At 38.3% G+C, this 17,316-nt stretch overlaps 1 protein-coding gene across 6 annotated transcripts in view; it reads left to right on the top strand.

Annotated features, from left to right (window-relative positions):
* OPHN1 (oligophrenin 1) overlaps window positions 1-17,316 on the top strand; it is a 594,929-nt gene that overhangs the window by 354,068 nt on the left and 223,545 nt on the right. For all 6 annotated transcript variants that reach the window (XM_023249184.2, XM_045051063.1, XM_023249185.2 and 3 more), the window contains 3 exons: window positions 1,414-1,447; window positions 2,002-2,064; window positions 3,699-3,773. In XM_023249184.2, the coding sequence (XP_023104952.1) occupies window positions 1,414-1,447; window positions 2,002-2,064; window positions 3,699-3,773 (172 nt within the window). The remainder of the gene's footprint in view (window positions 1-1,413; window positions 1,448-2,001; window positions 2,065-3,698; window positions 3,774-17,316) is intronic.

Here is a 17,316-nt window from a genome sequence, read left to right as displayed (position 1 = left end):
GGAGTACTGATGCATAGGGCCACTTGTACCCCAATGTTCATAGCAGCACTCTCAACAATAGCCAAATTATGGAAAGAGCCTAAATGTCCATCAACTGATGAATGGATAAAGAAATTGTGGTTTATATACACAATGGAATACTACGTGGCAATGAGAAAAAATGAAATATGGCCTTTTGTAGCAACGTGGATGGAACTGGAGAGTGTGATGCTAAGTGAAATAAGCCATACAGAGAAAGACAGATACCATATGGTTTCACTCTTATGTGGATCCTGAGAAACTTAACAGGAACCCATGGGGGAGGGGAAGGAAAAAAAAAAAGAGGTTAGAGTGGGAGAGAGCCAAAGCCTAAGAGACTGTTAAAAACTGAGAACAAACTGAGGGTCGATGGGGGGTGGGAGGGAGGAGAGGGTGGGTGATGGGTATTGAGGAGGGCACCTTTTGGGATGAGCACTGGGTGTTGTATGGAAACCAATTTGTCAATAAATTTCATATATAAAAAAATAAAAATAATAAAAATAAAAGTGGCAGCAAAGGCTTCCCAGAACAGAAATCTCTCTCATTGAAATATCCATGGGTATACACACATATGCAGAAAGTTTTCTCTTAAAAGAAGAGATTGTTAAAGTGGACTCTAACAGATACCATACAGAAGGTTTATTTCCTGAAGTTTCACATTGTTATTGTTGCTGCCTTGCTAAACACCCCATTTCACTAATTTTATACATGATATGCATGCCTTTGCTTAAAGTATCACAGAAGATTAGGACTTTAAGGAACATCTACTCCAACTCAAATCATTTTAGAGATATGAAGTTTGAAGAATAGAGAATGAAAAGGACATGCCCAAGATTTTATAATGAATTAGAGGTAGAGCCAGGCTAGACTTCAAGAGTCAAGGATCTCCTGTTTGGCCTCTCACATAGCTATCATGATGTGTATTTCACGATAACTCAAAGAAATCTTGGTCAGTGTGTGGATCTCTTTCAGACAGACACTTGCTTTTCTACAGAGAAATACCCATTAAGTAGCCTTTGGGGTAGGAGGTTGGTATTGGGCACATTTAAATTTTACCATCGATGCCCACTACCCAGGTCCCATAAGAAGACTGTTTCTCTTGCTCTATCAGAAAAATTCTCCAAGTTTTACATAAGTAAATCTCTAAAATAGGTAGGCAACAACTCCAGCTACAGTGAGCTACTTGGAATCTAGTTTAGTCTTCAGATTTGTTAAATCAGTTGTTTTCTAGGGACCTATTCAAAGATGATTCTGTTTAGCCCACTTTTCCATTAAAGCCTTAGAGTCACTAACGGTTTTGATGGACTTTCTGGGGAAAGAGAGTTAGTATTATTTGCTGTACTTACCTATAGTGATTCACAATAGACATGGCTCTTTCTTTCTCTTCTTTTGTAGATATACCACAGCCCCATAACAAAACAGGAAGAAAGTGAGTCAAATTTACAATCTATTGACATTACAAACTGCCAGTTTTGCTATCATCTGTGATATGTAATATTGATTCAAGTGTGTGTATGGATGCAACTGTGTGGAGTAGAATTCAGACCTATTTTTTTTAAATATGTCTACTTATTGAAATAAGGAAGTCACTTTATCTTGGCTTATGTTGTGGGCAGTAATATTAATATAGAGAAGAACATTATCTCTTTCTTGTTCTAAACACATGATAGAAATTATGTGCATTTCTAGCCTACCATTTCACGTTTGATGTTGCTACTACCTAAAACAAACATAATGCAAAGGGATAATTAAAGCATTTTGTGTAATAAGAGTAATGCAAAGGGATAATTAAAGCATTTTGTGTAATAAGAGTAAAAACTCTAAGTTCCCCCTGAATACAAAGACCTTTCCATTTAAGAGTATTGGAGATGAAAAACCATACTCCTTATTCTCTCACTGCAGTCTCCTAACATGATCAATAAATACTTGGTAGGTAAAGCTTGTTATAGTGGATCTAACTTTGTTTTCCTTTATTTGAAACAGTGGAGCTGAATGACATAGGGTTCAAGTTTGTTAGAAAGTGCATCAATGTCATTGAGACAAAAGGTAAGATTTGAACCGGAGTATTGGCAGTGTTTGAATCTGGTCACTCTGAATTTATCCTGGGTCAATTTCTTGAAGGTAGCAATGATGTCATTTATTGTTCAGGACTCATTTTAGGAATGAAGACTATATACCTTGGACACTAGACACAAATTTGTAAAATTCCAGCAAGTTCCAAACCAGTGGTATCCAAGCATATTGGAATAATTTGTGGTTTCCTCCTTTTAAAGAGAAATAGCTTAATTAATCAAATGGTACACAGTTCTAAGTTATACAAGAGATCTGCTGTACAGCATAAAGCTATAGTTAATAATACTGTATTGCAGGGGCGCCTGGGTGGCTCAGTTGGTTAAGCGTCTGACTTCGGCTCAGGTCATGATTTCACGGTCCGTGAGTTCGAGCCCCGCATGGGGCTCTGTACTGACAGCTCAGAGCCTGGAGCCTGCTTCAGATTCTTTGTCTCCCTCTCTCTCTGACCCTCCCCCATTCATGCTCTGTCTTTCTCTGTCTCAAAAATAAATAAACATTAAAAAAAATAATACTGTATTGCAGACTTAAATGTGCTAAGATGGTAGATTTTGTATTGAGTTCTTATTGGAAAAAATACTAAAGAAAAAAGAGGACAGCAGAAAACTTTTAGAGGTGATAGACATGTTTATGCATAGATTATGGTGATGGTTTCATTTATCTCCAAACTCTCCAAGTTATATCTATTAAGTATGTACAGCTTCTTGTATTTCGAAAACAAGGCAAAGAGCTTCAAATGGCTTTTAAAGTATTCTGAACTACTAATGGGCACTCCTCAAGTAGTGTTATGATGGTTCCATCACAAATAAATAAGAGTTCAATTTCTGCCATAATACATATTGATTTAAAAATTTCTGGCTAAATGGGTGATGGGCATTAAGGAGGGCATTTGTTGGGATGAGCACTGAGTGTTATATGTTAAGTGGTGAATCGCTAGGTTCTATTCCTGAAACCAACACTATACTCTATGTTAACTAACTTGAATTTCAATAAATAAATTTTTAAAAATTGATGGGGTGCAAAGCTTAACTCAGACAAATGGGGAATGAGTGTTTTTCCATGTTCATGATACTCTCTAGATTCTCTCTGAGAATATTTAGAATGTGGGCATGTAGTATATGAGCCAAGCCTCTTTTTTTCCTTGAAATGTTGCTTTAATCTTTCCCCATACACAAAATAGCCTTTTGTTTCACATTTGCCATAGTTCAGGCCTTTCTTCCTTTATATTGCTGCTCATGGGCAGCTTGATGATTGATATTTCCTCCTTTTTCAGTTAAACTCTAGCTCCTTTCCAAGATGGCAGCACTATTCTCAGCCATCTGCTGCTATCAAACTAAGCATATTTTTCTAGTTACTAGAGTGTATATTCTCTTCTGTTCACACTAAGGAAACCTCCGTATAATCCAAATGAAAGTATGGAGAGAATAATTTGGAGAGCTGCTTCAAAACTGGCCCCCTATTGCAGGGGAGGGCTAGAAAGCTAGGAGAGAGTAGGGAGACCGTTTCTTGTTTGAACTGATGCTAGGGTGAAAGTACCTACTTTTTCTACCTAGAGGGAAATGAAAGCTCTAGCTGTATAAACAAAACTGACCTGATTTTCTTTTCCCTAGGGATCAAGACAGAAGGACTGTACCGTACTGTGGGCAGCAATATCCAGGTTCAGAAGCTGCTGAATGCCTTTTTTGGTAACAAATTAATTTCATTATTCTCATTGGAAATTGTGTATTGAAAGAAATGTGACTATAAAAGAAATGAGACATTGCTTTAGCAATGGTTGTAGAATGTTTTAAAAATATTTTCAAAGGAGAAATGTACACATATTTGCCAATCCTGTGTCAGAGACAATCTTGCCTTGAAGAAACAACTAGCATCTCTTCTCCACATCACACTCACTCATCAAAGCCTTCGCAATCTGGCTTCTACCCCAGCCTCTCCACTGAAAATATTTTCACCAGGCTTAGAAGGTATCATCTGTGAAATCTAGGGGACAATTTTCAGTTTCTATCTTGCTTGATCTCCTTGTTGACCACTCTGTCCTTTTTGTAGCTTTCTCCCTATGTGACTTCTGTGACTCAACATCTTTTGATTTTTCTAAAATTTATGAAACCTTTGAAGTGACTCTTGTCAGCTCCTTTTTATTCTTCCCATCTTAATCTTGTATGGGTATTTTCTTTTTTCTTTTTCTTTTTTTTTTTTTTTTTGAGGAAGCACAATCTTACTCTTTTATTTTTTTTAGGAGTATTTATTTTATTTTATTTTTATTTTTTTTATTTTATATATGGAATTTATTGTCAAATTGGTTTCCATACAACACCCAGTGCTCATCCCAAAAGGTGCCCTCCTCAATACCCATCACCCACCCTCTCCTCCCTCCCACCCCCCATCGACCCTCAGTTTGTTCTCAGTTTTTAACAGTCTCTTAGGCTTTGGCTCTCTCCCACTCTAACCTCTTTTTTTTTTTCCTTCCCCTCCCCCATGGGTTCCTGTTAAGTTTCTCAGGATCCACATAAGAGTGAAACCATATGGTATCTGTCTTTCTCTGTATGGCTTATTTCACTTAGCATCACACTCTCCAGTTCCATCCACGTTGCTACAAAAGGCCATATTTCATTTTTTCTCATTGCCACGTAGTATTCCATTGTGTATATAAACCACAATTTCTTTATCCATTCATCAGTTGATGGACATTTAGGCTCTTTCCATAATTTGGCTATTGTTGAGAGTGCTGCTATGAACATTGGGGTACAAGTGGCCCTATGCATCAGTACTCCTGTATCCCTTGGATAAATTCCTAGCAGTGCTATTGCTGGGTCATAGGGTAGGTCTATTTTTAATTTTCTGAGGAACCTCCACACTGCTTTCCAGAGCGGCTGCACCAATTTGCATTCCCACCAACAGTGCAAGAGGGTTCCCGTTTCTCCACATCCTCTCCAGCATCTCTAGTCTCCTGATTTGTTCATTTTGGCCACTCTGACTGGCGTGAGGTGATACCTGAGTGTGGTTTTGATTTGTATTTCCCTGATAAGGAGCGACGCTGAACATCTTTTCATGTGCCTGTTGGCCATCCGGATGTCTTCTTTAGAGAAGTGTCTATTCATGTTTTCTGCCCATTTCTTCACTGGGTTATTTGTTTTTCGGGTGTGGAGTTTGGTGAGCTCTTTATAGATTTTGGATACTAGCCCTTTGTCCGATATGTCATTTGCGAATATCTTTTCCCATTCCGTTGGTTGCCTTTTAGTTTTGTGGGTTGTTTCCTTTGCTGTGCAGAAGCTTTTTATCTTCATAAGGTCCCAGTAATTCACTTTTGCTTTTAACTCCCTTGCCTTTGGGGATGTGTCGAGTAAGAGATTGCTACGGCTGAGGTCAGAGAGGTCTTTTCCTGCTTTCTCCTCTAAGGTTTTGATGGTTTCCTGTCTCGCATTCAGGTCCTTTATCCATTTTGAGTTTATTTTTGTGAATGGTGTGAGAAAGTGGTCTAGTTTCAACCTTCTGCATGTTGCTGTCCAGTTCTCCCAGCACCATTTGTTAAAGAGGCTGTCTTTTTTCCATTGGATGTTCTTTCCTGCTTTGTCAAAGATGAGTTGGCCATACGTTTGTGGGTCTAGTTCTGGGGTTTCTATTCTATTCCATTGGTCTATGTGTCTGTTTTTGTGCCAATCCCATGCTGTCTTGATGATGACAGCTTTGTAGTAGAGGCTAAAGTCTGGGATTGTGATGCCTCCTGCTTTGGTCTTCTTCTTCAAAATTGCTTTGGCTATTCGGGGCCTTTTGTGGTTCCATATGAATTTTAGGATTGCTTGTTCTAGTTTCGAGAAGAATGCTGGTGCAATTTTGATTGGGATTGCATTGAATGTGTAGATAGCTTTGGGTAGTATTGACATTTTGACAATATTTATTTTTCCAATCCATGAGCAGGGAATGTCTTTCCATTTCTTTAAATCTTCTTCAATTTCCTTCATAAGCTTTCTATAGTTTTCAGCATACAGATCCTTTACATCTTTGGTTAGATTTATTCCTAGGTATTTTATGCTTCTTGGTGCAACTGTGAATGGGATCAGTTTCTTTATTTGTCTTTCTGTTGCTTCATTGTTAGTGTATAAGAATGCAACTGATTTCTGTACATTGATTTTGTATCCTACAACTTTGCTGAATTCCCGTATCAGTTCTAGCAGATTTTGGTGGAGTCTATCGTATTTTCCATGTATAATATCATGTCATCTGCAAAAAGCGAAAGCTTGACTTCATCTTTGCCAATTTTGATGCCTTTGATTTCCTTTTGTTGTCTGATTGCTGATGCTAGAACTTCCAGCACTATGTTAAACAACAGCGGTGAGAGTGGGCATCCCTGTCGTGTTCCTGATCTCAGGGAAAAAGCTCTCAGTTTTTCCCCATTGAGGATGATGTTAGCTGTGGGCTTTTCATAAATGGCTTTTATGATCTTTAAGTATGTTCCTTCTATCCCGACTTTCTCAAGGAGTTTTTTAAGAAAGGGTGCTGCCGGGGCGCCTGGGTGGCGCAGTTGGTTAAGCGTCCGATTTCAGCCAGGTCACGATCTCGCGGTCCGTGAGTTCGAGCCCCGCGTCAGGCTCTGGGCTGATGGCTCAGAGCCTGGAGCCTGTTTCCGATTCTGTGTCTCCCTCTCTCTCTGCCCCTCCCCCGTTCATGCTCTGTCTCTCTCTGTCCCAAAAATAATTAAAAAACGTTGAAAAAAAATTAAAAAAAAAAAGAAAGGGTGCTGGATTTTGTCAAAGGCCTTTTCTGCATCGACTGACAGGATCATATGGTTCTTCTCTTTTTTTTGTTAATGTGATGTATCACGTTGATTGATTTGCGAATGTTGAACCAGCCCTGCCTCCCAGGAATGAATCCCACTTGATCATGGTGAATAATTCATTTTATATGCCATTGAATTCGATTTGCTAGTATCTGATTGAGAATTTTTGCATCCATATTCATCAGGGATATTGGCCTGTAGTTCTCTTTTTTTACTGGGTCTCTGTCTGGTTTAGGAATCAAAGGAATACTGGCTTCATAGAATGAGTCTGGAAGTTTTCCTTCCCTTTCTATTTCTTGGAATAGCTTGAGAAGGATAGGTATTATCTCTGCTTTAAACGTCTGGTAGAACTCCCCTGGGAAGCCATCTGGTCCTGGACTCTTATTTGTTGGGAGATTTTTGATAACCGATTGAATTTCTTCACTGGTTATGAGTCTGTTCAAATTTCTAATTCCTCCTGATTGAGTTTGAGAAGAGTGTGGGTGTTTAGGAATTTGTCCATTTCTTCCAGGTTGTCCAGTTTGTTGGCATATAATTTTTCATAGTATTCCATGACCATTACTTGTATCTCTGAGGGATTGGTTGTAATAATTCCATTTTCATTCATGATTTTATCTATTTGGGTCATCTCCCTTTTCTTTTTGAGAAGCCTGGCTAGAGGTTTGTCAGTTTTGTTTATTTTTTCAAAAAACCAACTCTTGGTTTCGTTGATTTGCTCTTCAGTTTTTTTAGATTCTATATTGTTTATTTCTGCTCTGATCTTTATTATTTCTCTTCTTCTGCTGGGTTTAGGCTGCCTTTGCTGTTCTGCTTCTAGTTCCTTTAGGTGTGCTGTTAGATTTTGTATTTGGGATTTTTCTTGTTTCTTGAGATAGGCCTGGATTGCAATGTATTTTCCTCTCAGGACTGCCTTCGCTGTGTCCCAAAGCATTTGGATTGTTGTATTTTCATTTTCGTTTGTTTCCATATATTTTTTAATTTCTTCTCTAATTGCCTGGTTGACCCACTCATTCGTCAGTAGGGTGTTCTTTAACCTCCATGCTTTTGGAGGTTTTCCAGACTTTTTTCTGTGGTTGATTTCAAGCTTCATAGCATTGTGGTCTGAAAATATTTATGGTATAATTTCAATTCTTGTAAACTTATGAAGAGCTGTTTTGTGACCCAGTATATGATCTATCTTGGAGAATGTTCCATGTGCACTCGAGAAGAAAGTATATTCTGTTGCTTTGGGATGCAGCGTTCTAAATATATCTGTCAAGTCCATCTGATCCAATGTCTCATTCAGGACCCTTCTTTATTGACCGTGTGTCTAGATGATCTATCCATTTCTGTAAGTGGGGTGTTAAAGTCCCCTGCAATTACCACATTCTTATCAATAAGGTTGCTTATGTTTATGAGTAATTGTTTTATATATTTGGGGGCTCCGGTATTCGGCGCATAGACATTTATAATTGTTAGCTCTTCCTGATGGATAGACCCTGTAACTATTATATAATGTCCTTCTTCATCTCTTGTTACAGTCTTTAATTTAAAGTCTAGTTTGTCTGATATAAGTATGGCTACTCCAGCTTTCTTTTGGCTTCCAGTAGCATGATAAATAGTTCTCCATCCCCTCACTCTCAATCTAAAGGTGTCCTCAGGTCTAAAATGAGTCTCTTGTAGACAGCAAATAGATGGGTCTTGTTTTTTTATCCATTCTGATACCCTATGTCTTTTGGTTGGCGCATTTAATCCATTTACATTCAGTGTTATTATAGAAAGATACGGGTTGAGAGTCATTGTGATGTCTGTATGTTTCATGCTTGTAGTGATGTCTCTGGGACTTTCTCTCACAGGGTCCCCCTTAGGATCTCTTGTAGGGCTGGTTTTGTGGTGACAAATTCCTTCAGTTTTTGTCTGTTTGTGAAGACCTTTATCTCTCCTTCTATTCTAAATGACAGACTTGCTGGATAAAGGATTCTTGGCTGCATATTTTTTCTGTCTAGCACCCTGAAAATCTCGTGCCAATTCTTTCTGGCCTGCCAAGTTTCAAAAGAGAGATCAGTCACGAGTCTTATAGGTCTCCCTTTATATGTGAGGGCATGTTTACCCCTTGCTGCTTTCAGAATTTTCTCTTTATCCTTGTATTTTGCCAGTTTCACTGTGATATGTCGTGCAGAAGATCGATTCAAGTTACGTCTGAAGGGAGTTCTCTGTGCCTCTTGGATTTCAATGCCTTTTTCCTTCCCTAGTTCAGGGAAGTTCTCAGCTATTATTTCTTCAAGTACCCCTTCAGCACCTTTCCCTCTCTCTTCCTCCTCTGGGATACCAATTATGCATATATTATTTCTTTTTAGTGTATCACTTAGTTCTCTAATTTTCCCCTCATACTCCTGGATTTTTTTATCTCTCTTTTTCTCAGCTTCCTCTTTGTCCATAACTTTATCTTCTAGTTCACCTATTCTCTCCTCTGCCTCTTCAAGCCGAGCTGTGGTGGTTTCCATTTTGTTATGCATTTCGTTTAAAGTGTTTTTCAGCTCCTCGTGACTGCTCCTTAGTCCCTTGATCTCTGTAGCAAGAGATTCTCTGCTGTCCTATATACTCTTTTGAAGCCCAGCGATTAATTTTATGACTATTATTCTAAATTCACTTTCTGGTATATAATTAAATCCTTTTTGATCAGCTCATTAGCTGTTGTTATTTCCTGGAGATTCTTCTGAGGGGCATTCTTCCGTTTGGTCATTTTGGATAGTCCCTGGCATGGTGAGGACCTGCAGGGCACTTCTCCTGTGCTGTGGTGTATAACTGGAGTTCGTGGGCGGAGCCGCAGTCAGACCTAATGTCTGCTCCCAGCCCACCGCTGGGGCCACATTCAGACTGGTGTGTGCCTTCTCTTCCCCTCTCCTAGGGGCGGGATTCACTGTGGGGTGGCGTGGCCTGTCTGGGCTACTTGCACACTGCCAGGCTTGTGATGCTGGGGATATGGCGTATTTGCTGGGGTGGGTAGGCAAGCTGCACGGGGGCAGGAGGGGCAGGCTTAGCTCACTTCTCCTTAGGTGATCCACTTCCGGAGGGGCCCTGTGGCAGCAGGAGGGAGTCAGATCCGCTGCCAGAGTTTTGGCTCCCCAGAAGCGCAGAGTTGGGTGTTTGCGTGGAGTGAGCAAGTTCCCTGGCAGGAACTGGTTCTCTTTGGGATTTTGGCTGGGGGATGGGGGGGGGGGGAGATGGCGCTGGTGAGCGCCTTTGTTCCCCACCAAACTGATGTCTGTCGTTGGGGGCTCAGCAACTCTCCCTCCCTTTGTCCTCCAGCCTTCCTGCTTTCCGAGCAGAGCTGTTAACTTATGACCTCCCAGATGCTAAGTCGCGCTTGCTGTGGGTACACAGTCCGTCAGGCCCCTCTGCTTTTGCAAGCCAGACTCGGGGGCTCTGCTTGGCCGGCGAGCCGCCCCTCCACCCCAGCTCCCTCTCGCCAGTCCGTGGAGCGCGCACCGCCTAGCCGCCCTTCCTACCCTCTTTCGTGGGCCTCTCATCTGCGCTTGGCTCCAGCGACTCTGTTCTGCTAATCCTCTGGCGGTTTTCTGGGTAATTTAGGCAGGTGTAGGTGGAATCTAAGTCATCAGCAGGACGCGAGGTGAGCCCAGCGTCCTCCTACGCCGCCATCTTCCCTCCTCCTCTGTCTGGGTATTTTCAAGCATTCCATCTCTGTCCCCCTTTACTTCTTCTACATGTTTTCCTAATGAATAAATATTAACCTGGTTATCTGTCACATTTTTTTTTTCATTTTTATATGTCTAGTAATTTTTTTAACTTTCAAAATTCCAGTTAACATACAGTGTAATATTAGTTTCACATGCATAATATAATGATTCAACACTTCCATACACAAGTATACTCATTAATCACAAGTGTACTCATTAATCCCATCACCTATTTCACCCATCCCCCCACGCACCTCCCTTCTAAAAACTATTACTTTGTTTTCTATAGTTAAGAATCTGTTTCTTGGTTTGCCTCTCTGGTTTTCCCTCTATGCTCTTTTGTTTGGTTTCTTAAATTGTACATATGAGTGACAACATATGGTATTTGTCTTTCTCTGACTGACTTACTTTGCTTAGCATAATACTCCCTAGCTCCATCCACATAGTTGCAAATGGCAAGTTTTCATTCCTTTTTAAGGCTGAGTAATGTTCCTGTGTGTGTGTGTGTGTGTGTGTGTGTGTATGTGTGTGCGCGCACGCGCGTGCGTGCGTGTCACCTTTTCTTTATCCATTCATCAGTCAGTGGACATTTGGGCTGTTTCCATAATTTGGCCCTTGTTCATAATGGTGGTATAAGCATCAGGGTGCATGTATCCCTTTGTGTTAGAATTTTCATATTTTTTGGATAAGCACCTAATAGTGCAATTGCTGGATCATAGTATATTTCTACCTGTACCTCTTTGAGGAACCTCCATACTGTTTTCCATGGTGGCTGCACCAGTTTGCATCACCACCAACTGAGCAAGACAGTTTCCCTTTCTCCACATCCTTGCCAACACTTGTTGTTTCTTGTGTTGTTAATTTCAGCCATTCTGACTAATGTGATATGATATCTCATTGTAGTTTTGATTTGTATTTCCCTGATGATGAGTGACGTTGAACATATTTTCAAGTTTCTGTTAGCTATCTGGATGTCTTCTTTAGAAAAATGTCTCTTCTGGGTGCCTGGGTGGCTCAGTCAGTTGAGCGACTGACTTTGCTCAAGTCATGATCTCCTGGTTCATGGGTTCGAGCCCCACGTTAGCCTCTGTTGCTAACAGCTGAGAGCCTGGAGACTGCTTCAGATTTTGCATCTCCCTCTTTCTCTGCCCCTTCCCCTCTTGCATTCTTTCTCTCTCAAAAATAAATAAACGTTTTAAAATTAAAGAAATACGAAAAATGTTCCTATCTTCTGCCCACTTTTAACTGGATTATTTGTTTTTTGGGTGTTGAGTTTTATAAGTTCTTTACCCTTTATCCAATATGTCATTTGCAAATATTTTCTCTGATTCCCTAGGTTACCTATTAGTTTGCTTGATTATTTCCTTCATGGTGCAGAAGCTTTTCATTTTCATGAAGTCCCTGTAGTTTATTTTTGCGTTTGTTTCCCTTGCTTCAAGAGACATTCTAGTAAGAAGTTGCTACAGCTGATGTCAAAGTGGTTCTCTAGGTGTGTTCTCTAGGATTTTTATGTTTTGTTTTTTTTTTTTAGGCCTTTCATCCATTTTGAACTTATTTTTATGTATGGTGTAAGAAAGTGGTCTAGTCTTATTCTTTTGAATGTAGATTGCCAGTTTTTGTAAAGAGATTGTAAAGAGTTTTTGTGAAGAGATTGTCCTTTTTCCATTGGATAGTCTTTCCTGCTTTGTCAAAGATTAATTTACCTTATAGTTGTGGATTTATTTCTGGGGTTTCTATTCTGTTCTGTTGATTGATGTGTCTATTTTTTTGTGCCAGTACCATACTGTCTTGATCACAACAGCTTTGCAATATAACTTGAAGTCCAGAATTCTGATGCCTCTAGCTTTGGTTTTCTTTTTCAAGGTCGCTATGGCTATTCCAGGTCTTTGTGGTTCCATAGAAGTTTTAGGATTGTTTGTTCTAGCTTTGTGAGAAGTGCTAGTGGTATTTTGATAGGGATTGCATTAAATGTGTAGATTGCTTTGGGGAGTATAGACATTTTCAAAATATTTATTATTCCAATCCATGAGCACAAAATGTTTCTCTGTGTAATCTTTTTGTCATCAGTATTTTATAATTTTCAGAGTACAGATCTTTTACCTCTTTGGTTGGGTTTATTCCTAGGTATCTTGTGGTTTGGGATGCAGTTGTAAATAAGATTGATTCCTTGATTTCTCTTTCTTCTGCTTCACTGTTGGTGTATAGAAATGGAACAGATTTCTGAATGTTGATTTTATATCCTGTGATTTTACTGAATTCGTGTATCAGTTCTAGCAAGTTTTTGGTACAGTCTTTCAGGTTTTCTACATAGAATGTCATGTGATCTGCGAATAGTGAAAGTTTGACTTCTTCCTTGCCAATCTGTGTCTTTTATTTCTTTTTGTTGTCTGACTGGTATGGCTGAGACTTCCAGTACTATGTTAAATAACGGTGGTGAGAGTGGACATCCTTTTCTTGTTCCTGACTGTGGAGGAAAAGCTCTCAGTTTTGCCCCATTCAGGATGATATTAGCTGTGGGTTTTTCCTACATGGCTGGCCTTTCTTATGTTGAGTAGTGTTTCCTCTAATCCTACTTATTTGAGAGTTTTTATCATGAATGAATATTGTACTTTGTCAAATGCGTTTTCTGCATCTTTTCAAAGGATCATATGTTTCTTATTCTTTATTTTATTAATGTGGTATAAATAAATCGCACTTGGTCATGGTGAATGATTGTTTTAATATACTGTTGAATTCGGCTTGATGGTATTTTATTGAGAATTTTTGCATCCATGTTCATCACGATATTGGCCTGTAGTTCTCTTTTTTTAGTGGAGTCTTTATCTTGTTTTGGTATCAAGGTAATGCTGGCCTCAAGAATGAATTTGGAAGTTTCCCTTCCACTTCTGTTTTTTGGAAGAGTTTGAGAAGAATAGTTATTAATTCTTCTTTACATGTTTGGAGAATTCACCTGTGAAGCCATTTGGCCCTGGACTTTTGTTTGTTGGGAGACATTTGATTACTGATTCTATTTTTTTGGTGTTTATTGGTCTGTTCAAGTTTTCTCTTTCTTCCTGTTTCAGTTTTGGTAGTTTGTATGTTTCTAGAAATTTATCCATTTCTTCCAGGTTGTCCAATTTGTTAGCATATAGTTTTTCACAGTATTCTCATATAATTGTTTGTTCTTCTTTGGTGTTGGTTGTTATTTCTCCTTTCTCTTTTGTGATTTTATTTATTTGGGTCTTTTGTCTTTTGTTTTTAATAAGTCTGGTTGGGGTTTATCAATTTCATTAATTTTTAAAAAGATCTATTTCATTGATCTGTTCTATTGTTTGTTGTTGTTGTTGTTGTTGTTGTTGTTTCTCTATAATTTATTTCTTCTCTTTATTATTTCCCTTCTTCTGCTGAGTTGAGGTCTCATTTGTTCTTTTTCTAGCTCCTTTAGGTGTAAATTTAGGCTGTTTATTTGACATTTAATTTGCTTCTTCAGGTAGACCTCTATTGCTATGTACTTTCCTCTTATGACTATATCTAGTAATTTTTATTAAATTATAAAATTATGGGTTTTGCATGTTCTGATTTTGTTGACTTCTTTTAAAGACTACTGAATTTTCTTGTATAGGTAGCTATTTGTAGATCAGCTTGGTTCATTAGGGGCTTCTTTTTAAGCTTGTTAGTACAAATATAAAGTATATTTTACTGACTAGGTTAAGTGTACTACTAAGGCCTGACTTCTTTTGTCTCTTCATTCTTATTGATTGTAAGTTAAACATCTCCCAACTCTGTGTCGCTTCTTGGAATTGTTCAGTTTAAATTCCCTGATAAAATCTATGAAGATTTGTATCTTGGCCATTCATGGCTTGGTATTCAATGATAGTATCCATAGGGCCCATAGAATAAGGTGTTTTTCTTTTTCTTTCTTTTTTTTTTTTAATATTCTTCCTCTATATAGCTCCCTCTTTTCTGGTACACTGCCATGCAAATTCTTTCTGCCCAAGTCTCTCTGAACTCTAAACTTTGTCTCTTCTACTTAATAAGACTTCTATGTCAGCTTGAGTTCTCATTTGCTGTGCTACCCTTCAGAAAGTGCTTTCAGGTAGCAACCTGTGGTAATGGTAGGACTTTGTTTCCCCTTTTTTTGAGAGTCATACTCCTATGCTTCATAGCTAAATGACTACAAACAATTCTTTCTAATATTATGTCCAGGGTTCTAATTGTTAAAGTAGAAAAGCAAGTCTAGTACCAGTTACTCCATCATGGCCTGGAGTTGAAATCCTTCTGTGTGGGTTTGCTAGCACCTCTGTGCTGGAAGCACCCAAAAATCTCTAGTCTAGACATCATCTCATGAGTTCTAAAGTCATTTATTCAGTTTCTCACTGGACCTGTGCTTCCCAAACATATTTATGTCATGACACATTGGAATGATCGTATCTGTATAGCACACTTTGATAAATGAACAAAACTCATCATGCCTGAGGTAATAAGGCTCCAAGGGCTGAAGGAATCAGAACTGGTTTGTTGCAGACTCTCTCTGTACGTAGATGTTCCAAAGATATGTGTATTTTACATGTCCAAAATTAAACTTAATTGTTTTTGTCTGTCTGCAAACTTGCTATTCTTTCTTTTGTGAATTATAGTGAACTATCTGGTAAGCAAAATTTTCACAGAGTCAGAAAACAAATTGAGTGTGGAAAGCTGCAGTTTGGATAAAGCATGTATTTTTTGTCTTTGATGCATAGCTTACCTTCCATAACCATGTAGCCATGACAAACCAACCCTGTTAGTATTTTAGAGTGCTACAACATCTAGTAATGTCAAGTATGGAGTTTTTGCATTACGTATTACATCATTAGTGCCTCAATATTTGCTTGTGTTTATCTCTTTATATTCTTGACTTTTAAAAATTCACATTGTCTTATTCCTAGCCATTTACATCCTATTTTGTAAGCCAAAGGACACTTTTTTTTATAAAAGAGTTTATAGCATGGCCCAGAATATTTAGTCTCTGAAAAATTATTGAACTCAGATTAACTGTTTAGAATTCTGTGTGCAATATAACTATTAACTTTTTAATATTCTGTGTATAGTATCACTATGTTCTTTTACCTAATATATAATAAGCTAAAAAATATGCCATTCTCAGTATCCTACTGATTTTGTTACAGGCTTCAAGAGGCCTGAAATGGTTCCCTCAAATCATACATAGCAATACAATTTGGTTCATATATCATGAAAAGTGGTAGGGTTGGCATATTGCATCTATTTAACATCAAGCTCCAAATATATTTGTTTTGGCATCACTAGCACATAAAGCATTACAGGCAATTGGAAAAGAGAAATCACAGTATTCCCTTTTGAATATTTTGAATTCCCTTTTGAAAAAACAGACTGCTTCTTGAACTAACGTCTTTTGTACTATTTATATGAAGCACATAAGAAGAATATATTAACTTTGAGGTAATGTAAAAGTATTCTTTTTTCTGATGTGGAGTATATACTTCGTTTCCTCTATCTGAACTCCACTGCTTCTCATTTTCTTCCCACTCTTTTTGCTTGTCTTCTGCCTCCTCCTATCTTGATTTATGAACCCCTTTCTCATTTTAGACCAGTATTACAGTTCACCCCATTTCTTTCAATGGTTCATCCAATGTTTATTGAATGTCTACTGTATGATAGACATTAGTGTTGGCTGCTGTTTACCTCGCTTTATCTTTGTTTTTTTGTGTGTGTCTCATTCTTTACATTTTCCTTGCCTTCCATTCTGATATACTTTGACTGTCAATTTACTTTCATAAAATTTCTCCCATTAGCTCACATTGGAGACCCTTTTAGTTACAAGTAACAAGTCAATCAGAAGTGAGAGACTAGTTTTCTCTGGATCAAACCTAGCTGTCATCTGGGAAAACTGAATTTACAGAATTCTCAGGTAGCTAGTACATGCTCTAGTATTTTTCTATCTGTATTTTTTTAACCAAATGCTTGGATCTCTAGGAATCTAGTATCCTGCACAATGGCTGATAGAGAAAATATTTGTGGAATGAATGAATGCTATAATGATAACCTTAAAAGACACAAAGCTTATGTCACAGTACTGGCCACAGCAAAATCCAACTATAGTTCCATATTCATATATTTTCATGTACCTTTAATAGTGGTACAAGTAATTAATTGTCAGTTACATTTAGCAGAGTTCCACATAGTTTTTCAAATAAATTAAAAATTAGAAATCAGCAAAATTTGTAGAATAAAAATACTCAGTGTGTCCCATTGTTGTGTGAGTATACATTCTAAATTGATTTCACAGATTAATCAGCCTGTACTTGCACTTACAATATTACATTCCATGGTCAGTACACCTACTGCTAAAATATAAACTGAGGCATAATAAAAATTTTAAGAGCTAATTTGAGCAAAAATCAATTTGAATTGGGCATCATTCGGTCTAGCAGATTGAAAAGAGCTGCAAGGCTCTGTACAAAATCAAACACTTTTATAGGCAGATGAGAGCAGCAACAGGAAGTTATATTGGGTAAAAGTAGGTTGCTTATTGCAAGGTTACTTTCCTTTAGGGGATGACAGGGGTCTGTCAGGCATATAACCTAACTAGTGCTAATCAGGTGATTCCTGATGGACTTGTTTAAGATTCCATTACTGGGAAAGCCAAAATAATAATTAAGTTTCAGTTTTGAGAATGTGGTGATTAACACAAGTCACTTCATTTTTGGCCTGTTGTCTTATTTTCTTAAACAAGTCCCCCCCTTTTGAATAGACTCTCAGCCTAACTGAGGGATGTGATCA

This window comes from Felis catus, chromosome X, assembly GCF_018350175.1.
Source record: "Felis catus isolate Fca126 chromosome X, F.catus_Fca126_mat1.0, whole genome shotgun sequence".
NCBI lineage: Eukaryota > Metazoa > Chordata > Mammalia > Carnivora > Felidae > Felis > Felis catus.
This window is presented reverse-complemented; position numbering and strand designations above follow the sequence as displayed.